The sequence below is a fragment of the Idiotropiscis lumnitzeri genome, chromosome 7, assembly GCF_059441095.1.
Source record: "Idiotropiscis lumnitzeri isolate Australia: NSW breed Sydney's pygmy pipehorse chromosome 7, RoL_Ilum_1.0, whole genome shotgun sequence".
NCBI classification, from domain to species: Eukaryota; Metazoa; Chordata; class Actinopteri; order Syngnathiformes; family Syngnathidae; genus Idiotropiscis; species Idiotropiscis lumnitzeri.
The window spans coordinates 7,694,195-7,718,250 of record NC_142397.1 but is presented as its reverse complement, the minus strand read 5'-3'; the positions used below and the strand labels follow the sequence as shown (position 1 = coordinate 7,718,250).

Sequence of the window (24,056 nt, the reverse complement as noted above, 5' to 3'; positions counted from 1 at the left end):
TTCATTCACATGATGTCTGTCTTTCCTGTCTCTGAAGGCCAACTCTGGTTTAGCTATTTGAAGCTCATCCAGGTAGCGGTCAGTGAGCAAAAGGTCAGACTCAAGCAGACTGCAGAGTAGAAGGGGCATCAGAGGCCGCAGGAGGTGCCCTTCATGTTTCCCCCTCAAAAAGCCTTTTTACTTGCAAGGTGGACTGTTTGAAGTCGGGGAAGAGAGGTCGGTGAATATTATTTCCAAAACTAAAACGGTACTCGGACCTTCACCAACCATGAACAAACCTTAATTGGAACCGTAGCAAATTGTAAACCTTTTAAAGTTGGTGCCATCTGTATGTCGGAGTGCTTGACATATAAAACATTTTATCTGGATGTTCACCATCGTGAATGCATTCTACCGATACCCTCGCTCCACCAAGTCTCGCTGAATTCTCATTTGTGGGTTGTTGCCTAATCATCATAACATTCCTAATAGGCATCTATGAAATCATAACGTTCCACAGAACCTCGAGTTAAATCATTGGGCCAAATGAATGACTCAACCATCCTTCTCAGGCTTATCTAAATATCCGCAGGCTCTAGTTAGCTTTAGCCACCAACAGCTGGCTAATAAATGCAGTTTTATTTTATTTTTTATTTTTTTTATTTCTTATATTATTTCTTTTAATTTCATTTTTTTATTTTATTTTTATGTATTATTTTTATATTATTTTAATTGTATTTTATTTTTATTTATTTATTTATTTATTATTTTATTTCTTTTAATTTTATTTTTTTATTTTATTTTTATGTATTTTTATTTGCTTTTATTTTATTTGATTTTAATTTTATTATCATTTTTTCTATTTTATTTTTTAAGCCTCGTTTTGACCAAGTAGTACAGTTGGGTTCATTTCGCCACGGTGCGATTTGCCTTAAATAAACAGTAAACCTACTTCTTGAGCTCAGGTGTCTTAGCAGTATGGTGACACTTGCACCCTTGCCAACGCAAAGTTTGATGAGCCTTTAGCTGTAGTCATTTCTACTGTGCCATTATTAAGGCTAATATTATGCTAATGTGGTTATGTGTCACACACGCCATGCAACTTGCCTGCAGCGTGCGGCAGCTTTTTGACGTCAAACGGCCTGCTCAGTATTCCGCTCCATGAAGTGGGTCACAGCTTGTGAAATTAAATTTGCCCTGGCAAAAAAAAAAAAAAAAGGTACTTCTTACCTGTGTCACATTTGCCGCCTCAGCAGCATCACACGGCAAGCACAATTGCTGTTGGCCCTGGGTGCGATTCGTATGGGTTGTTAGGGTGCTCACATTTGTGATGACATTGTTACCCCGGTAATTGTAAACGGTGTTGGTGCCGAACAGAATTGTGGACGTCTTCTTGTCTCTTGCCCTCACATTGCACAATGTGTGTCCATGTGTGTCTGCGCTCATGTGCTGACATCACCTCCAGCTCCATTATGTAAGCCTGACTTTTTTAAATCACCGTTATTTATTCGTTTTGGTTTTTTGTTTTTTTTTTCCCTCTGTTTACATAACTGTGTCGAATGATGGAAAAAGCATGAGGGCAGAGGGTTAAGTGAGTGCCATTGTACGCACCTGTTAACAATGGGTGCCATCGTAATCACAGGAATTGCTTTGGTAAAAACTAAAAAACAAACAATACCAGTTTTGTTTTCCTGACCTGTGACTATTGTCATTCCTTTCCGCTCCCTATTTTTCTTTTTATCCATTTTGGCAAATGGAAATCTAAAACTGTGCTCGTCACACGGTCAAGATGGAAGTGTCCAACTGGTGGTGAGAGCCGCGATACCGCTCGCAGATATTCTTTCTTGATAAATAAAGTTGTTTTTTTTTTTTTTCAATTTTGATTTAAGATACCTCTGTGTCTTTTTTTGGTTACTGCAGCTTGAACTCTGATTTAAAAAAAAATTTGCCTGGTATCTTTAAGCGTGTGTATTTAGCGTGTGTGTGGACCCCTCCCGTGTCATGTTTTTCGGTAGATAAAATCTGCCTTGTTTGCTCTGCAGACAACCAGTCGGAGCAAAGCCTTTGATGAGCTCATGTGATTATAGGGGCACAGGTTACCATTCAGGGGGCCCATTTGCTCAGCATACAAATACGCGGCTTATGTAGCACATTATGCATAGCCTCGTTGACACTGTGCAGATGTTACAAGCAGCACAGTATTTTGGTCACCTCACCTCATTGGAGAAAAAAAAAAACATTTATTTTCAAATGAAAATGAACAAAAGCATTACAACAAAATATCTGTTTTTGCCACACCACAGTATTTGGAAAATAAAACATTAACAAGGTTTATTCATTTCATTTTTTTCAAGTTCGGCGGGCCGGATTAAAACATTTCACGGGCCGCATGTGGCCCCCGGGCCGCAGTTTGCCCACACCCGGTATAATGCAATGAATTTTCAATTAAATTATCCTACGCTGGCCAATATTATTGAATTTTATGAACTAATTTAGTTAAAAACACCGTGAATTTTCAAATCCATATTCTGCCATCCATGATTTGACTGCTTTTGCTGATGTTTTTTGGGGTTTTGCCACTTTTTGTCGACTGTACGAATGTCAGAAATGTGATATTCTGACCGCACAATGAAAACGATCCCACCCTTCCGTCTTCGACAGACTTTGGATTTGGGAACTTCTTCCAGCCTGGCGAGCCTCTGGCCACGTGGTGTGGCAGCCCCCCCTATGCGGCTCCTGAAATCTTCGAAGGCCTACAGTACGAGGGCCCGCAACTGGACATCTGGGTAAGTTGTGTGCCTGAGCTGTGACACTGTGCAGCTGCAAATGCCCCTTTTCCACTCCAAGACTTTCACAATATCATTTGGTAATATTAAAAGAAGCGAACCGACTGCAAAAGTTGCGTCCCATTGTGCTGCGTTTTGCAACATCATCTTGATTTTTGGGCTTGAGTAGTAACAACCACTTTTATTTGCGTCATGTGTCTTTTGGGTTGTTCCAGAGTATGGGTGTGGTGTTATACGTGTTGGTGTGTGGTGCCTTGCCCTTTGATGGACCCACTTTGCCTGTGCTCCGACAGCGAGTCTTAGAAGGAAGATTCCGCATCCCCTACTTCATGACTGAAGGTAGGAAGCCCATTTTTAGCCGTGGTTTGTATGTGACGTGTTCATGATTATATCAAACATAGGCAAGAATGTCCAAACAAAAACATTCTGCTTGGATCAAAACACTCTCAGATTGGTTTTCGGGTCATTGAGTTAATGAGGGAGTTCATTTAGCGCAGACATGAACAAAGTTGGGGCCGGGGGCCAGTTGCGGCCCGTGTTCAAATTTCCAACAGTCCGCAGTCGCTGGCATAAAATGAATTACGTGGGCTGTAGAAAATACCCACTTTTTACCAAAAAAGTAATTTTATATTCCACCAGAAGATGGCAGCAAACTGTCGCCGCGCTTTCGCAGCTTTCGGAATTACCTTCCGAGCATGCTTTGCCTTTCCGAACACTCCACTCGCTACACAGTCGTGTTAGGCGCCGGAGGGAATTTCCCAACGCACCCCTCAATGCATGACCCTTGTGTGACCTTTTCCAGTTCTTTTGTGAAATGGCCTTCGCTTCCAGGGCAAGTGGAAATTGTATTGCCTTTTTTTTTTTTTTTTTTTTAAGAAATAATTGTGTCTGCCTATTTTGCCGAGACACTCTGGCTGTTTTGAAAGAATTCGATAACAAGAGGCCCAACCAGACAAAACATGCAAACTACCACAAGGTGACTGGCTAGTGATAACGAACGCCGTGAAAAATGAAAGCACCTGAAAGCTGCATAGTATGCCCCCCACCACACACATTTTCACCTCACCAAATCTGGCCCTCTTTCCAAAAAGTTTGGACACCCCAGATTTAGGGCAACGGCACACAACACTGATGGACATTTCCGCTGTGATGTGCAAGTGTGTTTCAGTGTAAATGCGTGCCGCTAACTATCAAAGCGGCCACGCTGTTACATCGTGCTAGCTAGTTGACAAGAGATTAAGTCCGGAACCCGAGCTGTTTATGTAACCTGACGACGAGCCAGTGTAACAAGATCTTTGCCCGTTTCTGTCCCAGCCATGCATGAATTTTCCAATGGATTCATTTCTTAAATGTAACTTTTTCGCTATGACCCCGCATACTAGAGTTGATCAAAGTGGGCATTGTTGGGCCTATGTGCCATTCTTGGCATGTTTGTGAGGGAGACCTTGAAACAATTAACATGCACAGGGATGGTCACGTCCGAGAGTGGCAGACATACCGACTGTTCCGAAGAAGTAAGAACAGGATGTGCTGTGCTCCTTCCTCAAATCAGTGTCCTGCTCTCCTGTTGCTCATCTCATCAGGCAGTAAATACAGTCAACCTTTTTTTTTGTTTGTTTTTTGTAACACAAAATTCAACATTAGTAAAAAGCAACAAGCAAAATCAAACATAGTTTTTATATGAAGTTTTTCTATTATGGAGAAACAAATGCAAACCTACATGGTGTTGTGTGCAAAAAGGATTTCCTTCTAAACCTAGCGGTTGGTCTGCAACAACCGAAATAAAGTGTTTTCTATAAGTGCCACTTTCTCTCTACTGAGCTCAACACTGCGCCAATATCCTAGCAAATGCGGCCGAATTAAAAAGTTTCGTTTGACGTGGTTGAAAAATGTCATCCAGTCTCACTAGCGCCACTATATGCTTTAATGCTCCCGTCGAAAGCGCTCCATCTTTTTGCCACAGCTTTCTTCATGAATGAAATTATGTTTACTTATGTTATCTTAGTCCGATTTGCTTGACGGTCTCCCGCATTAACGCGTGGAAACTCTGGAAGAAAACGGGACTTTTCAAAAGGTGTCAGTCGTCTGGCACGGCGCGGCTCCCTCTCACAGTACATTTCATCCCTGCGACCATGGTCTGCCACCATTCTCTCTATTCCACAGCTGGATGTTGGCACACCGCAGAGGACGCATGAGTCATGTTATCCAGGGAAACCGTCAACCCAACACCGGGTTTCTATTTATGCATGTCTGACTCCCATCGCAGACGTTTGTGGCTGAAATGCATCAGAAACGGCAAACCGGAGTATCATTAAAACTTAAGTCATTGGCTGCAATAATGCAAATAATTAGGAAAGAATTTTCTTCATGAATAGATAAAAAGCAAAGCATGCTTTGTTTGTTTGTTTTAAACTATTAGAGGACCAATCAATAAATCTCAAGATTTGCTTGGCTTGAACTGTTTTGTCGTTAATAGTGCATGATCAAGTTTTTTTTTTTTTTTTTTTCATAAGCTTCACTAGCTCCATTGGGTCTTATTCTGGGGACAAACATTGTTTCTAGCGGGTATGCGGTCGGGACCCAGAACATACCCGACCAGACTGGAGTTGGGTTTCTTCACAAGCAAACAGGGACATTGGCTGTAAAGTGAATTCAGAAGGATGTTGACAAAGTTGCATTTAGTTTGCTGATGGTCTTGCTTTCACGCATTCAGCAGACACACCCTCGTATTGTATTATTCACATTTTTTTTTTTTTTAAATACTTGGTCGTTCAAATTCAGCCAGGTTATTAAAACACTCTCCTGTCAAATGAATTTCACTTAACCTTGACTGGGGAACAACTTTTTTTTAATATCCTGAGCCACCACATTATAGACAATTGACAGTATGCATCAATGCATTAGGTTCGTTTTTTTTTTTTTTTTCACACATGCCTAATAAAGTGCCACTATTGAAGTACCTGCTTCTTGGGATGAGCCTTCTCTGAGAGTTGAGTGCTCTTCTCGTTCTCTTTGTGCAATTCTCCACCACTTGGAGGCTGTGCGTGTTAGTTAACTGGGATGCTTCTGTGCTTGAGTCATGGTGGTGGTGTAATGTCCTGGCCGGGAGCAGTGTGTCAGTCAGTCAGTCACTCAGCCAGCCAGCCAGCAAGCCCGCTTCCAGCAGTGTCGCCCCTGATATAGTCCACAACCTTCCCTGGACCTTTGGAGGAACATGTTCATCGTGGGTTGTTGCTATAAACACAGCTGTAGCAACGAGCACAACCGCCTTTCGCTTGACAAAGATCGTACGGCCATGAAAGAGCGTGAGGTGAATTTCTTTCGTGGTGGTTGTGCATGTATCGTGCCTGCGATGTGTAATTATATGATTATAAAGCTTATTAGTGGGCCATCTGGGAAGAATATGCAAGAAGAATAAAGTTCCTGACTGGATTAGTGGTGATCCTGCAGCATGTTCAAGAACAATCGGACTGCAAAATTTAAAGTCTACAAACTGATGCAATGAAGTTGTACATAACTACAAACTGTGTAACAAACATTTACTGTTAAATTGATCTCCAGTGGTGTTAATCAAATCTGGTTTAAAATACGGATTCTGCAAATATTACCATACAAACTGTGTCAGAAAAGTTCCAGGATTGGCGCCGCAAGAGATATTTCAAATCCAAAATGATAGTTTTCAACTTTGAAGTAATCTCACGGGAGTCAAACACTTTCGCAGTCTTCCCTGCCACGCCTTCATGCACTCGTGGAAGGATCCTTCCGGTCCGCCACAGTTCTGTCGTCACAGCCATCTTGATATCACTGTTGTCAAAACTGGTCCCCTCCATGAACTTGAGAAAGACAACAAAATCCCAGTGAGCCGAGTAGGGTGCATAGCGGGGTTGCTCCAGTACGGCAATGGACTTTAAAGTTGGCATTTCTATGTGCGCACACAAAGAAACAAAAAAATTAGTTTTGACTCGATTATTCTTGCTTAAACTTGCCCTTAAAAGTAACAGCCTCTTTTTTTTTTTTCTTTTTTTTTTTGAGACACCTTTCCAAAAAATCGTGTTGCATCTCAAGAACCTAGCAGCTTTGCAAATGGCACAGGCCGCCGTGCGGCAGCTAGGAATGCATTCCGAGGCGTTGCGGGTGCAGGAAAGGGGACCTTAATCCTGTTAAGAACCCAGCTGTGTCTGACGTCAATCTCATTTAGCAATTAACGAGAGGTCAGGAGATTTCACTTGGACAGGAGGGAACTTGAAAGGAGTGGAGACACTGCTCTTCACGCAGAGGAAGAAAATGTACGTCATAGTGAATTTGTTCAAACCCATCATCGCCATTGTTTTCCTTTTCCCCTCTCCCAGATTGCGAGCATCTAATCCGCAGGATGTTGGTCCTGGATCCATCAAAGCGTCTGTCCGTAGCGCAGATCAAAGAGCACAAGTGGATGGCACTCGATGTTCCAGTGCAGCGGCCGGTTCTGTACCAGCAGCTCGTCTCTCCCGATAGCGAGATGGGCGTGGGCGAATACAGCGAGCAGGTCATACGTTTGATGCACAGCCTTGGCATCGACCAGCACAAGACCGTTGAGGTAAGGGTGAACATGTTTGGATTCTTTTATAACACTGGCGTAAACAAACTATTCTTGTTACATAGTAACAACAGAAAAAAAACAAAAAAAACAAGTCCACCTCCTGATTAGACAAAAAAAACTATTCAAACACTTCCCGGAGGAAGAATCTGCCTTTAGACATTATTCACCCATCCTTTACCCAAATTTCATGAAACAGTTGCTATACACATGAAAACAAATCACTTTGTAACTGTGGCTCCTTCAGAAGCTTGAAGCACATGAGAGGCCTGTGATTTCAAACTGGCAGAAAACCGCATAGTCACAGTGGATCAGTACCGGCTCCACAGCACTTCAAAATGGGCCTTAGAATTCTGTCATGAAGGAATTTTGCTTCTGGCTTGTGTGAAACTTGGGGGGAAAAAAAGCATAACAGGTTATTTATTAGTCGGCCAACTTGAGGGTTACCTTTGGTGTTATTTTGTTGTTGCTAGAGCAGCAGACGCTTTGGAGAGCTGCTTTTCCAGCCCCTCTTAAGTTTTTGCCCCCCTCCTATGTTTTGTATTCTGCAAACTATCCTCGGGCTGGATTGATGTTCAAGTGCCTTGACTCGTCTTCATTTATAAAAGTATGGAAGCTTGTGACGTGATCCCCGCAGTAGATAATGTCACCGTGAAAACTGGGAATTATTGTTGGCAAATCAAAACATTTATTCATTGATGACTTAAATACACTGTGCAGAGATATATATGGCTATGTTAGAGGATATTCTATTATTATTATTGTATGCATGTATATTATTTTTATTTCTAATTTTATTTTTAAAATTTAAAAATTTATTTTATTTTATTTTATTTATATATTTATTTTATTATTTAATTTTTTTATTTCAGCTCTTTCTGTCTTGTATGTTTGTATTCCACTCAGTAGAGTGAAGTTTGTTCTGGGTTAAAATCAATTAAAAAAAATTAAAAAGTTAGGGCTATTCAGTTTTAGGTGAAATTTCAGTATGAATCCGATTGGGACATTTCAATCCGTGAGCTTAATTTGACCTGTGAACTTCTTTTCTGACAAAACAAAATCATCCTTGTAAAGGATGTTATACGATTGACTACAAGTTACATGTATTCAGTTTAATGCAATAAAGATAATTACTGATTGTGCTTTAATTCAATGTACAATAAAAGGTCAGGGCAGGCTGTGTGAAGTGCATAGGTGGCAGATGTTTTGTGCAGGACGAGCCGCACGTCTGAGAACTGGGTGAGCTGACGCGGAAAAGTTCCAGACATCAAGGACATCCAGGTGCTGTTGTTTGAGATGGTCAGACGGTCGGCCGTGAGAGCGGAATAACACATCCAGTGGCTCATGGGCAGTTGAGCGCACGAACAAATGCCTTGGCACGCGCACATGGGAAGAGCCCACACGTCATCCTGCGGGCAGAAGACGTCCACTAAGAGAAAGCTAAAGTTAACTGCAGATGACACAGAGCCAATAGTAGGATATCTTTGCTTTGTTTGCTGAAATGTATAAATGATCCTGGGCAACTCGGGGGGACGTCGTCCTCTGTTGGGTACAGGGACGCGCAGAGCTGTAATGGTAGGAACCGAGCCCCAGGCTTTGTATTAGATCTCCTGTTAGGAATAAATCCGCTCCCGTGGGAAGTTGCCGGCTTCCTGGTCATCTTTCTCTCAAAAACGAGCGCGCATAATTGTTGGTTGAATGTAGGTCGTGTTTGGTTAACCATTAATGGAGTCAGATAATTAATTCGAACTATTTTGGTAAACTTTTGGTACATTTAAAGTTAGAAATTCCAACACTTGTCACAGCGATGTCCCTTTTACGTGTCATTTCTTTCCTCCAGTCTCTGCAGAACAAAAGCTACAACCACTTTGCTGCCATCTACTACCTGCTGGTGGAGCGACTCAAGGCGCACCGCTGCAGCTTCCCCGTGGAGCAGAGACTGGATGCACGTCAGCGGCGGCCCAGCACCATCGCTGAACAGACTGTCGCCAAGGTAGCCAAAAAGGCTTGTGAATAATCCATAGATGACACCCTTAGCACCCTGATCAAAGCACTTTTATTCACTCCTGCATCCAGGAGCACACTGACCCGTTCGTTTTATTTTATCCAGCTTCCCCTCTTCTCAGCCTTGAGCTTTCTCGCTTGGTTATGCATTCTTTTCTTGTCTCTTACCTCTCATTTCCTTCAACCCATTTTATAGCTTGTAAAATTCTAAACTCTCAGCGGCGCCATTGGTTGCATCAACGTGCTTGGGGAGTCAACAGCTGTGATTTAAAGAAAGACCCATAATGCCCTTCCTCTTCTCTTTGCAGTCGACGAGCGGTTCAGCCCAGGTGGGCTCGCTTCCGCAGGGGGTCCGTCTGCTGCGACCCCCCGTGGTTTCACAAGCCGCCTCTGATGCGTTCACCTTCACCCAGCCCACGTGCGCCCTGGAGCAGAATTTCATGGCTGAGGACGTCAACACGCCCAAAGTAGGTCCAATGACACTGTGGTGCTGGGACACGCATGTCTTGAAAACTCGCATTTTCGCGTGCATGTTCTCTAACCTCACATGACGGTCCCGATCACATCCGGCTTGGGTTATGGAAAATGCAGTTATTACAGTCATTATCGTGTTGCCAAAGAATGTCCAGAAACATTATCCAGATACGCTCTGACAGTGATTCGTTTTGATAAGCTCACTCACTGTGAGTCAAAAGTGTGTGCGCGCGTGCGTGTGCGTGCACGTCATGCTCCTTTGAGGGCTCCAGCATTTGCTTGCTTCGTCAACCTGCCAGAGTTCACATGACTCGTCCTCTTATGTAAGCTCCGAGCCAGTGCGCACATCAGACAGGACAGCTGCCTGTCCTGCACATGTCTCAGACTCACACACACACACTCAACATGCACACACCATACACACACTTTTTATCTTTTTTTTTTTTAAAACACATTTTTTTTTTTTTTTTGTGCCAAGTAGTGACCTTTTTCCTGCTGGCCTGGTGTGAGCTGGCAGACTATTACAGAGTCTCACTGCCTCACACATTTTCAGAGCAAAACACACACATGTAGTCCTCATTTATCACTCCCCAAAAATGTACTTTTCAGAACCCCCTCTTATCGGTGGCTCCGGCAAAATGTGATGTGTGTGCTTGGCAGTGCAGTGCAATGCAGGGAGACAGTAGTCTGTGTGTGTGCTTTATCTGCGTGAATGGAGCGCGGTTATGTAAGCGGTCCTGTGATGATGTGACCAAATGTGTTGCCGAGCGAACACACATGGACAGGAAGCCACGGCGCTCCGGCACCAATGTGAATAATTGAGTTTTTTTCCACTCGCTTCTATACCTTCAAGCATTAGTTCAAGTTTGTTTTGTTTTCCTCCTTTCCTTTTCATCATGTGTTACACGACTTCTTCTCATCATCTATGCCTCAATGATGTTTTCCCCTTTGTTTTTTTTTTGTCTGTGTGTGCGTGCGTGTGGCTGTTGAGTAACAGCATTCCAATCCCAGCGCACTAGTGAAAGCAGATGGAGAAATTGGGCAAAGTTGCTGTCTCTATCCCGACAACAGGCTGTTTTTGCAACAACTCATGTGCATGATTATGAGTGGCTTGTCAGTGAAAACCCATTTACTGGCTCTGCTTTCTCCAAAGTTGGCAATGAGGGTGCAAAAAAAATTATCTGTGTTTTTTGTGCTTGACTCTTTTAATAACAAATGAATTAACAAATGTATATTCTGCGCCCTTTTTAAGGTAAACGGCTGCCTACTGGACCCGCTGCCTCCCATCACTGTGCTCCGCAAGTCCTCCACCTCGTCTCCTAGCAACATGATGGAGATGTCGATTGATGAGGGCATTGAGACAGAAGAACCCGACACGGAGGAGGATGCGCCCCACATTTCTTTGGCCTATATGACCGCTCGTTTCGGCCAGCGGCGGCACACCCTCTCTGAGGTCACCAACCAGCCAGGAACGTCAAACCAGGGTATGACATCAGATGATTCTCCACACATCTCAAGTCCAAATTTTTATTAATATTAATATTTTTTTTTTCATTTAACTCATTCATTGCCATTGACGGCTAAAGACGTCAAAGATCCATTTTTTTTTTCACTCTGCTCTTGAGTGAATGAGTTAAAATCCTTTTGCATGCCCGCCAGGTAAACTGTTTGGTCTGGGTCACAACCCCCCCACGGGCAGCGTGGACTCTGACATGGGCTACGACATGGGCTCCATGCACAGTGACCTCGGCCTGCTCGAGGACGCCCCGTCGCTCAACGAAGTGGTGCTGGCCAACAACACGGCCTCCCGAGTCCCTCCCACGTCCTTCCTGAGCACTCGGCCGGCCAACCCCGCAATGGCTGCCCTGACCTCGCAGCACAGGGACACCAACAACCGTTCACCCATCAGCTTCAGAGAAGGACGCCGTGCCTCCGACACTTCCCTCACACAAGGTCAGTCGCCCACTCATTCTTCCCGCTTACAATACGACATGCTCGCCACTCTTGAATGACGGAGGCACGTTCAAATAGATTGAGCCAGCGAGTGCTGACGCGTATTGTGTGACCGGGAAAGTCACCGGTGCGGAAGAAGACGAGCTTGACTGTGAGAATAAATAAGTGTCAGTAAACTGTCAGATCATGTCTCCTTGGATGCTGTCACGAGGCGCTGTAGGGAGTTTTGACGTGCAACAGAGTGCACGCAGGCACAAACAGCCTCGGCTGGTAAGAAAGACGCAACACCCCTGCTTGTTCACATTCTTACCGGCACACATATTTTCACGACCATAAGGCACACTTTAAAAACCCAAATTTTCTCCAAAATGGACTGGGTGCCTTATGTGTGCACAGAGTTCCAAAACCTGTAAATGTGGGACTTTAATGAGTGCTTTGCTTGACTGACTTGGAGGGTTTCCTGACGAAACGCTACTTACATCGAGAAGATGTTACTGCGAACAGAATACGGATGTTAAAGGGGGAAGGGTGTGCATGAAAAATGACCCCCAACCGGTCCCGGTAGTGACGGGAAAGTGAAGCTTGAAATTTGTTTCATGAGACAATTGTTGTATTTTTGAGTCCTCTAGCACTGTTGGTTTTAATAAGGGTTTTAAAAAATGGCAAGTCAGTGTGTTGATCAGAGAGTGCCTTCTACAGGAGTCCAAAAATACTACAAGTGGTTCATGAAGCCGATTTAAAGCTTCATTTACCCATTACTAGTATACGGTGCGCCATATGCTCGTGAAAATACGCTCCTGTGTATGGCATATACCTTCGCAGATTATAAAGTACCTCGTTCTGTCACATTGTTCACACCCGCTCCCTCCCTCCCTATCACCTCCTCTACTCCTGATGACTCTCATTCACATCATGAATCACCGACTCATATTCGAAGCTTTCAGCCCACATATGTCGCCATCTTCCCGTTTCTACTGCTCCCTCTATGCCTCATTTCCAGCTGCACCCACCCCCTTTCATCCAGCGCCGTCTTGCTTTTCCTTTCGCTTTTATGTTTGTCTCGGCGCAACACACAATCAGACATGAAATCCATGCTTAGATGGATAGTGACAAGACTGCGATGGCATTTGCTCGAGAGCAGACCTCCATTCAAGGCCAAATATGGATCAGCGCACAATGATCCAACTTTGTGGATACTCAACTGCCGCACATGTCCTATCTAGTAGTGATGGGTAAATGAAGCTTCAAATCTGCTTCATGAACCAGTTGTAGTATTTTTGGACTCCTCTAGATGGCACTCTCTGATGAACCTTGGGCTGACTTGCCATTTTTTAAAACCTTTATTTAAACCAACAGTGCCATCTAGAGGACTCAAAAATACAACAACAGTTTCATGAAGCTTCATTTTCCCATCACTACTATCTAGGTCTGCACCGACATTTAATTACATCACCCCATGCCCCATCCTACCATAAAAACAGCAATGAAAACCTTGGCGGGAGAAATTGGGTAGGGAATTCTAAACATCTTCTCGCCCATTCCGTATACTGGCTCCCTGATCTTGGCCCACGCAATCTAAATCCGATGCATTTCTGCCAAGTCAAAAGTATAATTACAGCTTGAAAACGTTTGTCTCCTCGTCTCTTCATTGACAGCCTGCAATGTGTGCTCCCAGTTGGTGTTTGTGTTCCCTCTCCCGCTCGTTTTTTTTTTTTTTTTTTAAATCCCCGTCAGGGAGAGAGAGTTGATGCGGCGGATTCTTTTGCGTCAGACTGCTGACTTGGGTTAGAAATAACTCCCACCACCACAGTGAGTCAGGACCTATCGTTCGCAGGCATTGCTCGTCACCGCTGGAGGGCTCTTATCAGACACACACACACACACACACACCATCATATGTGCACAAACATTTACACACCCACAACGGTGACACTATCACAAAGGGGCCATTATGAAATCCGACTGAATATTCTGAATGTTCGCACAGGTCTGGTCGCCTTTCGACAGCATCTCCAGAACCTGGCGAGGACCAAAGGCATCCTGGAGCTGAACAAAGTCCAGATGCTGGTGGAGCAGATGGGCTCCGAGGAAATGCCGGTCATGGGCCCCCCAGGACCACAGCATCACTTGCACAACCTCCTTGAGGTCAGTCTCACTGGTTAACCAAACATACTCGCATGGCGGACTCGTTCCTTGGCACTTCATCCACTATCCCCAAAAGGAAAAAAAAAAAAAAAAAGGACAGGCACTCGGGCTGTTGTGTAACCCCAAGAGAGCGAGCCAAATGAGGCTTGTTTACTGTGTCTTGTCCCCTCGAGGCCTGGGGGGGGGGGGCTTGGCCAAAGTGAATGCCGCCATTGTCGAAGGCTGTCTGACTTAGCCATAGCAGAGGCTGGCATTCAATAAGCCCAAATCACAAGCACACATCTACTGTAAATGAGACACATTGTATGGGAACGAGATTCATGGTTTTCCAGTAAATAAAAACACAAACGCACGATTAATATAAAAAAAAAAAAATTTAAAAAAAAAGGGAACACGCTCCGTTTGTTCCCATGCTGCCCGTCTTTCATAATACAATAACACAGCTCCTATGTTTGGACCTCATCATCCTTTTAATATGCTCTCATTCACCCGCTAATATGTAGTCCCTGCGGAACATGCCATTTAGCAAAAGGAATCTGGCTGATCAGTCAACACAAAGGCATTTTGGCAACACCCGGTCTGGATAATCCACTTAGACCGCGCCATGAAGCACCCAGGCCCTGACACGGCTTTGTCAACCGCCACGAGGGGGGTGATGGACACCGCGTGTGTCCTTGACTTTCTGAGTACAGTATGTTGTAGTCATCCACATTCTGTTTGTTGCTTGTCAATGTTTGTGTTGGAAGACCGAGGCAACCAAGCAACAGGAGGGCCCCACTTTATACCAAGGTGGGCCGCAGCCGCCGCTCCTGTCCCGCAGGCAGAGTTTGGAGACGCAATATCTCAGCCATCGTCTGCAGGTACATTCTAATGCAACTTAGTCTAAAACTCTTTCTGCATTAAATATTCAATTGCGTTGAACTTCTTCTGACATTTTGGGGAATTCAAAGCTTCGGGTGATTTATCGCCATTGTCCTTAAGGGCCTCCTCCTTTGGAATGAATGGAATTGCCATGAATACATTCCAGAGCCTCAAAAACAATGCGGAATGATTTTTTTTCCCCCCACATTAACATACTTTTAAGCGCATACAGTAAACATAATTGACTGGAATGTAAAGAATGAAAACAGTCTGTCACGCTCTTTCTGGCGTGTGAGCTGCTCAATTTAGATTTGATGAAGCTTGCAGCATGATTACTTTTTCGCAAAAGTTGAAGTGTAGGCTCTGTCTGCATGTGTTCATGTGTCGGTTGCTTCAAGGTTTAATATCAAGTGTCACATCGATGCTCGTTTTGTTTGCCAGTCGATGGCTTTTTGTGTTAGAATTGAACCAGTGGGTAAGAAAATGTTCCTGTGCTTTGGTTAAATACATGAATTATGCAATTTTTTGGTTTTATTTGGGTTTGAAGTAAACTTGAACTGCGAGTGGAAATAAGCAACTTGCTGCAAGCACTTGGCTTCTTCTTTGAAGAATTGTTCACGACCTGCCAAGTTGCTACTGCTTGTGAGGTTGGCTGCCATCAAGGCTAGCACGGTTTTCGCTCGCAAAAGACTCGGAAAAAAAAAAAAATGGGTCGAGCGACTGAATTTTCACTTCTGTAGGTTCAATGGTCAGATGTCCCGATGCGTCCGTCCATATTTTATGTCGCTCATGCAACACCTCCTGTTCTTTGTAGTGGGAAGCTCATCTGAAAGCGGTCTTCTGTATCTTGTGTCCAATAGACTGGCGTTTTGGCAACCAGTCCTACAAGCTGCCAGATGTTTTGTAAAGAGTCCCCCCGGAGTTTAGAGCAGCAACTGCAGGAACACCGGTAAGTCTTCATTAAATACTTCAAATTGTCCAATTATATCATGGATGCATAATTGTGGCGATGGCGTCTTAGCGTTCCGGTAGACTCTGACGTGATCGCTGCTCATTATTGTGTGTGTCCATGTTAATGTTCCGGGTCGCTCTGCAGAGTCACAGTCACCTCAAAGATGTGATGACGTCGAACCAATGTTGTGTTTCTAACTCGGTTGTGTCGCCCTCACAGACTGAACCAGAAGCGGATGTACCTCCAGCAGTCGCAGGGTCTGGGCCTGCCCGTCTACTTCAACCAGATGCAGATCGCTGAGGGGTCCTATCCAACGGGTGGCGCCCCTCTCGACCCCGCCGCTTCCCAGAACTCCCCCCAGGTGCCCCCGATGTCGGCCGGCGGCCCCCAGCATCAGTCGCCGCCATACGGCCACCCTCACAGCCTGACCCCCCTTATGGAACCGGGGGAGGGTCCTCTTTACGAGCCCTACATGAGCCACCACCACTACGCCCAGCACCTGCCCCCCGTCGCCCACCTTCAACACCACCCCCTGCACGCCCTCCACCACCACCACCACCACCACCAATCGCCTCATGAAACCTCAGCTCCCAGTCTTGGCTTCTGCTACCCTGTCGAGCAGCAGGCCCGGTGCCCCTCGGCTGAAGCCCTACCCCCGGGCCAGTATGAGTTCCCCCTGGACCTGGGCCTGCTCCCCCCTCCCGTCATAGGAGAGGCGGAGGGGCCCGGGGCGGAGGCCTCGGGCGAGCCGGGCCGACCCGAGGGTGTGGTTCTGACCGACCTGCAGAGCCCTCTCCTGGACAGTGAGATGATGGAAACGGTGGACTCCCAGTACGGCTTTGTGCTGGTCAACTGAAGCCTCACGAGGGGGCCGATTTGAAGCAGTATTCAGCACGGAGAGCCTGAACCGCAGAGAGATTTGGAGACGCCAACGGAAGCAACGGGGGAAAGCGCCGATTTGCGTACGACGAAAGAAAACTGAATTTCTTAGTTGGGATGAACCTCTGAGAACCTTTCGTACCAAAATCCCTCCCTTAGCTGACCTCCTTTCCCTCTTTCTCCTCCGCACCAGACGAGCGGGCCGGTGCAGTCGGAACTCTTGTCATGTCGCCGTGGCGAGGCTGCTCCAGTGGCAGCTCTCGTGCCGCTCGTGAGACGGCGACGACATCAAAGATGATGATAATGTGAAGCTTTTCATGCAGAAATGCTTTGGAAGTGAGCTCTTTTGGGACTGAGTGGAATCCAAAAGCACAAAAATGGCAAGTTGGTTGAGCACTTAGTCCATATCCTTGAGATCTAGTTTTAGGTTTGCATCCGAGTTTGTGCGTTGCCCTCACCTGTATGACAATTCTCAAGCCGCTTGAGCCTTTATTAGTTAGAAAGACCCTGCAATGTGAATTCAGAGCGTATCCGTGTTTGAAGGGAATTGCTGCAAACCTGCAAACGGGGGGCGTGCTTAATTCGGCGCCCAGTGACGCGCTTCGGCATCGGGCAGCACTCGTTATGAATTTGAGCTCCTTCGTTCGTCATCCAGCGCAATTGTGAGTTACACCGTTATTATGACTCGACCCCGAGCCTGTTCGCTCGCGAGCTCGCTGGTAGTTTGTGCCTCTCGTCGCGCCACGACCCAGCGGGATATATTTCAACCTTTTTTTTTTTTGCAGCTCAAACATGTAGGAATGTAGAGGCAGAAAAGAAATGAAAGCTCAAGTCGATCCGATTTTCGCGCCGTAGTATCGGTAATTGTTGAGTGGGCGTGGCTTCAGCAGTCACTCCCACATTGTTTGGGAGCGGACTCACTTCATTTGTCACAATCCGGAAGTTTCATTTGATATTTTTGGCGTCGTTTGTTTGTGGCCTGTCACATTTCGAAGACATTTTCATGTTCACTTGACTTTAAGGTCCATGTAAAAGGTTTGCTCTTTTGTCCCCACTAGTAGGACAACTTTGGCGTAGTTAGTGCACTTGATTCTGACTGAAAACAAGTGCACTGTGAATAAAATATTAAACGTAAACTCCTTGTGCTAGTTTGAGCATGCTTTGTCCTCGCTTTTCGAACAACTTTAGCCTCCTAGTAGGACAGACACACATTAGTAGACTGCACTAGTGGATGACGGCATGCTACTAGTAGTACGAGTGGAGTGCTACATTGCCTAAAGCGAATGCTCGAACGACTCGAGTCAACAATGAGCATTTTCGTACATGGACCTTAAGATGGAATTCAAGGATATGGATTAAGTGCTCAGACGGCTTGCCATAGGCAGTGTTGTTGTTCTGTCCAAATAAGACGCCTTGGACAACAACCCTAAGTAGTCTTTCGACACTTTTTGGTGGCAAGGGCAAGACAATGGCCCTCATTTATCATGAAGCACAATTTCAGGTGTCACTTTACACTCCAGCTTGTTGTACAGTGGCGAGCTCAACGCTCGTTCCGTTGACCACTCGCAACACTAACAAGAAGGGCGCGCGGTATTTTGCGGGGCGGACTCGGCACACCGAACATTTTCTCTTTTCAGTGTTTCCTTTGCGACTACTGAACGAACACTACTGAAAGGCTTCTCCACCTTCAAAGACGAGGAGCGCTTGATTTGTGGCTCCTGGTAAATGAGGGCTCCCGGAATGAATGTTTGGTGACAACAACTTCTTATTCTACCTTTTTTTGTGGCAATACTGAAGCAATATTAATCCTCTGTGATGAGCACGAAGATGATGATGATGATGCACCTCATCTGTGCAGCCCACTCTGATCTGATTCAGGAGCGCAGATGTGAGATTTTGGATTGTTTTTTTTTTTTGTTTGTTTTTTGCACAAGTCAGAGAAAATGTCACATGACTGAAAAGGACGAGACTCTTTTTCGTGAACGAATGTAACAGATGACGGCCACGCGTGACCACTTTTGGGACGGACGATAAAAGTGGCGTCGGGATGACAGCCTTTTTTTTCTTTTTTTTTTTTTTTATTTGTTAGTTTTAGCAGCAGTCAGGCTGTGATGAATACAGTTGAAGTATTTTTCCGACAGGTGACATTTTAACTGTGTGTGTGGTCAAATCAAATTGAAAACTGATTTTTTTTTTTTTTAATGTTTTGTTTTCTTTTGAGAAGTGAGGTGTCTCGTAATTATGCCGACCGTAGCAACAATGGCAGACTTGGGGGGGGGGGGGGGGGGGGCAAAATACACGTTTCACATGCTTTTCTTCTTATCTATCAATAGCAATAGACAGCCCTCATTGGGGCCAAGCTGAAAAGTAAAGAAATTCAATTCCCAAGATTTTTATTTAATGTGACAAGAAAGATAATTGTCAATTTTGCAATAGTCATCATTCTATAAATAAAATTGTGGTTTAAAAACTACTGGAAAAAAAATAAGAACGTAGCACATTCAAAAGTTGTAATGTACAACAGGATGTGGTCCCATTTCGTAATTTGATGAGTATCGTTGGAGGGGATTAAAATAGTCATTTCAAAAGAAAAATTGCGTAATTTCTCTTCCAGTGGTTTTGCAAGAATGCTGTTGTCATTAAACGGGAATAGTCGTAATCGTATAAGAAAAGGTGAAATAGTACAAGTGAAAACGTTTGATGTCCAAGGGAAATATTGGTCATAAGATTGTGATAAAAAGCACTTTCATGAGAATGAAGTGGTTGTTTACAATAAATTAGTACATTTGGAATATTAAAAAAAAAAAAAAGGTTGTGATTAAAAACGCATAGTTTCATGAGAAGAAAATTCAAGGGAAGTTACTTAATAGTCATATTATTCACAAAATCACAACTTTATTTTCCTCACTTTGAATTTCACTTATTAAATTGGCTTAATGATCTTACTACTAACCTCCCCAAATCACAATTTTTTTTCACAACCGTGGTAACGTCACAATTTTTGACATTCGTTAAAATTGCAGCTTTGTCATCACGACTACTCATGGAAAAAAAATAAGGACTCTCTTTTTTTGCCAACTATTTTTAAACGTTCAAATTTTGACGCGCACTCATTAAAATTACAACTATTGACATTAGTACGATTCTAGTAAACGGGACAATTTTGTTAGTTTTTAACTTGTTCACATTCTGACTTTTTTTTTTAAATCTCAAATTTACGACTTTATTGTCCTTGTAAGATTCCAATTTTGACATTCACTTAAGGTTTCAACTGTTTTTCATATTACAATTATTCTCGTAAAATTGTGACTTTTTCCCTGAAATATTCTTAGAACGTTACAATTTTACCATTCACTATTTAAAATCCAAAAATGTATCACTGACACATTAAAAATGACAACTTTGTCGACACCTTACCACTTTTTTTTTTTTTTTTTATAAAATTACAACTATTGCGCACTTTTTCCTCACATTTTGACTTTATTGTTGCGAATTTACATGTTTTAGATTGGCCCTAATATTCCTTGGTACTCCCCCACAAATGTTGAATTTAATCGACGAGTCCCTCTATATTTTTTATTTTCATTTTTCATGAATTAACACTATAAGTAACACTCAAGTTTCTCGTGAGTTAAAAGTCCCATTTTCGCCCCTCACGTTGCCATGGCGACAGTAATAAATTGGGACCGCCAGCAATAACGACAAGACGCCACGGTCCACAATGCATTGCGACCATAAAAGAGTGTGCAAAGTACTGAATTGTTGTCGACATCTTGCCAGGTGCCTCAGGTTTGCCGTATCACGACAGGTGGATGACATGAACTCACATTTCTTTTGAAAAAGTGTACAAATGAGCGTTAATTAGAGCCACCTGGTAGCGTTTGTATTTCTGTGTGCCTTTTACTTTTGACATTTCAATGATGGTGATGATTTATCATGGTTAGCGTTTGTTTTGCCATGTGACACAACCCCCCACTCAAGTAAGTAGAAACAGTTTCTACAAAGGTACAAAAAAAAAAAGAAACCAAAGTCCCTCAAAGATTTTGCCAGTATGAGCCACCGCCATCTTTCGTGACTTTTAACAATGTTTATTTTTTAAACTTGTTGGCTCGGTGGCCGCACGTGTCAAAAGTATTCTAGCAATATATTTGTCAAGACTGAAGTCATGAGGACAGTCGTCGTGGATACGACACATTCATTTCACGCACACATGCCCCGCCCACTTGAATCCCTGCTGGTGAAACAACAACATAAAATCGACTTTTCTATATTTGCTCTCATTGTTGTCGACCACACATAAGCTAACTTGCTGTTGAGATTAAAAAAAAATTGTTATTGAACAGCTTATTGGGTGTGATGTCTTCCTTGTCTACGATACAACTTGATTCATAGAGCGCATTTTGCGTATACAACTGCTGAACACTCACAATCATGTTCATATTTTATTTTATTAGTTGTATTATATTACCGTTTTCCCGGGACAAAATTTAGCTGTAGGGCAAGTAAAAGCAATTGCCAAATCCACTATTTCAAATTTCAAATATCTCTGGAGCGCTCCCTAAATTTGTTTTTCTCTTGTCTCATCAAATATAGCAAATAAAACCGAGTTTAAATTACCTTTTTTTTCTCAAATGGGATTTTCTTTTTTCCCCTCATATTAAATCATTTGGTTCATTCTGAAGCTGTTTTAGCATCCAGTCGACAAAAGCGAAAAAAGGGAGACATGACTCAGAAGAAATGACATCAAGCTAATTGCTCTGACCACCAACACAGCTCAGTCCTCTCCTTTTTCAGATTTGTTCAATGTTTTCTGCCAGAATGGAGTGAATCACTCAAACCAATGCAATCACTTGAATCACGTCAGAAAAGAGATTTAAAGATTTTAAGTTTTCCCTTTTTTTAATATATACAGTGGAAATAAAAAGTATACACAATTTAAGGTGGTTTAACCCCAAATAAAGTTCGGGTGTTCAAGTAAGCTTTTCCCGCCTTTTTTGTTGTTTTCTTGCACTAACACAGACTTATTTTCAGCTGTTCCGAACTGCTCAATTCTGTTCTTTCTTTGTACCACCAAACCTGCGCATTTGAACAGGGGTGTGTAGACTTTCTATAGCCACCATTAGTGATGGGTAAATGAAGCTTCAAATCTGCTCCGTGAACCAGTTGTAATATTTTTGGACTCCTGTAGATGGCGCTCTCTGATCAACATTGGGCTGAAAGCACACCGACTTGACAACAACAGTGCCATCTAGAGGACTCAAAAATACAACAAGTGTTTTATGAAGCAAATTTGGAGCTTCATTTTCCCATCACTAGCCACCATAGCCAAGTTTGTTCTTGAACTGTCAGCAGAGCAGCTAACATGCTTAGCATGAACTTCAAAATTGATTTGCAACCCTGTTACCGTAATTCGAGTAATGCTAAAATGGAAATTAGGTTTCAAATTGAACTTGATTTCATTCTAAAGGATGTACTGAGCGATTTGTGTTCTTCCAACATGTGGATGGAAGGTGACGATGTGCTCTGCTCTCATTTGATCAAGAAGAGCTTTATTTTTTATTTTATTTTATTTATTTTTTTTTTTTTTGATCAAGAAGAGCTAATCCACGAGACGACACGCAGATGAGGTGGCGGCTGACCCGACCTCGTCACGGAAAAGCGAGACGCTGTCTGGCTTTTCGTGGGAATTTGCTCCGTCAAGTGTGAAGGACAAAGAGTCGATGCTCCTCACTCTTACAATAACAATAAATTGATCTGGATTGCCTTTTTTTTTTTACTGCCGTGCTTTCAGCTTGGTATATGACGGCTGTCAGAATTCAAAGGACAAGCAAGCAGATTAGGAACGTCGGTCAAAGTGAACGCTGCGCGAGAAGGCTGTAAAACCTCGCGAGTCCTTGCAGATCGCGACAAAGAAACAATGAAAAGGTTACACCGAAGGTAATAAAATACATTTATGGCTTTGTCGCATTACAAATGTGACAGTAATTTTTTTTAAAGGTTGAACGTATTAAAGTCACTTTTTGTGTTGCATGTATTTTGTGGCGTTAACATTCTGTGGAGAAAACTAAGTAATCAAAAATGTCAACATTTCTTCTTTATTTTTGTATCTGCATATCAACAGGATTTTATTTAAAGTAATTTATCTTTTGACGAGAGTAAAGATATCATTTTATAAGCAGCAGCAATATCTCAAAAGAAGTCATAATTAGGTGACAAAAAGTTGACATTTTGTGGAAACTGAAGAGAAAAATAAACTCCCGGAATAGAAAAATTGGGGCTATTCTAACTTGAATTTGCGACAAACTGACGCCTAAAATGATCAAATGCAACAACAAAATGAAGTTTTTAGATGAGTGCATCAACTTCCGATGAATTTTATTACAATTATTATTTTTATTCGATTATGTACACTCAACAACCACATGACCAAAAAAAAAATGTCTTTAGTTTGGTTAGCCGATCAAAACAAACCTTTATTCTTTCATTTTTAAAAATAGAATTTTTGATACAGCTCCTGACTTGTTATGACACGGTCCATATTTTCATTTGAAGTGTTGCCTACAGTGCAAAGCCGATAAGAAGAAAAGGCACAATTCAAACAGCAGCGTACCGACAGCCCCCCCCCCCCCTCTCCTCCTCGCCCCACCACACTCGCCTCTCTAAAACACACACCACAATCACAGATCAGGTCAAAGTATGGTGCGATGACATCAGCGGTTGTCATGGCAACGAGGGAGAGGCATGACAACATCCAACTGCGTCTTTGCCACCAAGAAAATGAGAGGGGGGGGTGAGAATCCGGATTAGAGCTCTGCAGTTCATTTAAAAAAAAAAAAAAAGGGGACATTAATAAGGCTCAAGGGCTCAAGTGATTAACACTCACGTAGAAATGAGTCAGTGCACTTTTGCTTTATACTTTACTGGATGTGACGTAAATACATAATACAAAGTACATGCTGAGGATTATCAGTGAGAGTTTACATGAAATCATCTCGTCATGGAAGGTGGCGCTGCATGTAGGAATGTAAACACACGCACACACACGCACACACACATTTCTCGAGAACAAGCAAACACGTACTGACCAGCAGATGGACGCAAGTCACAAGTCACTCTACTCCACAAACCAGTGCCAGGAATGGGAAAAAAATATATAATGATGAATAATAAAATAAATGTGTCTAAGGCACACCTGTGCAGTAATCACTCAGCCTAATCAGTGCAGCCAGCAGACTTGAATTTTGCTTGTGATAAACGCCCTTCTTTTGCAGAAAGATCAGCTTTGTTATCCAGCATTTTTTTTTTTGCTTTTTAATTACTTAATTACTGTTATGACTGATAGCGTTAGCTTAGCCTAGCAGGTGTTAGCATAATGCGCCTTCGCTAGTCTAGACTAGCATTCTGATTAATAATTACTTTTGTGGAATATGAGTTAAGCAGCAAAATG

The 24,056-nt window shown here is 43.3% G+C and overlaps 1 protein-coding gene across 1 annotated transcript in view; it reads left to right on the top strand.

Moving 5' to 3' along the window:
• The window catches only part of sik2b (salt-inducible kinase 2b), a 41,324-nt gene extending 22,448 nt beyond the window's left edge, over positions 1-18,876 (top strand). Inside the window, exons 5-15 of the mRNA XM_088301183.1 lie at positions 2,641-2,765; positions 2,981-3,104; positions 7,115-7,341; positions 9,182-9,334; positions 9,654-9,812; positions 11,072-11,303; positions 11,479-11,772; positions 13,760-13,917; positions 14,664-14,777; positions 15,639-15,727; positions 15,950-18,876. Of these exons, the coding sequence (XP_088157309.1) occupies positions 2,641-2,765; positions 2,981-3,104; positions 7,115-7,341; positions 9,182-9,334; positions 9,654-9,812; positions 11,072-11,303; positions 11,479-11,772; positions 13,760-13,917; positions 14,664-14,777; positions 15,639-15,727; positions 15,950-16,586 (2,312 nt within the window). The 3' untranslated portion in view covers positions 16,587-18,876. The remainder of the gene's footprint in view (positions 1-2,640; positions 2,766-2,980; positions 3,105-7,114; positions 7,342-9,181; positions 9,335-9,653; positions 9,813-11,071; positions 11,304-11,478; positions 11,773-13,759; positions 13,918-14,663; positions 14,778-15,638; positions 15,728-15,949) is intronic.
• The last annotated feature ends 5,180 nt before the right edge of the window (positions 18,877-24,056 follow it).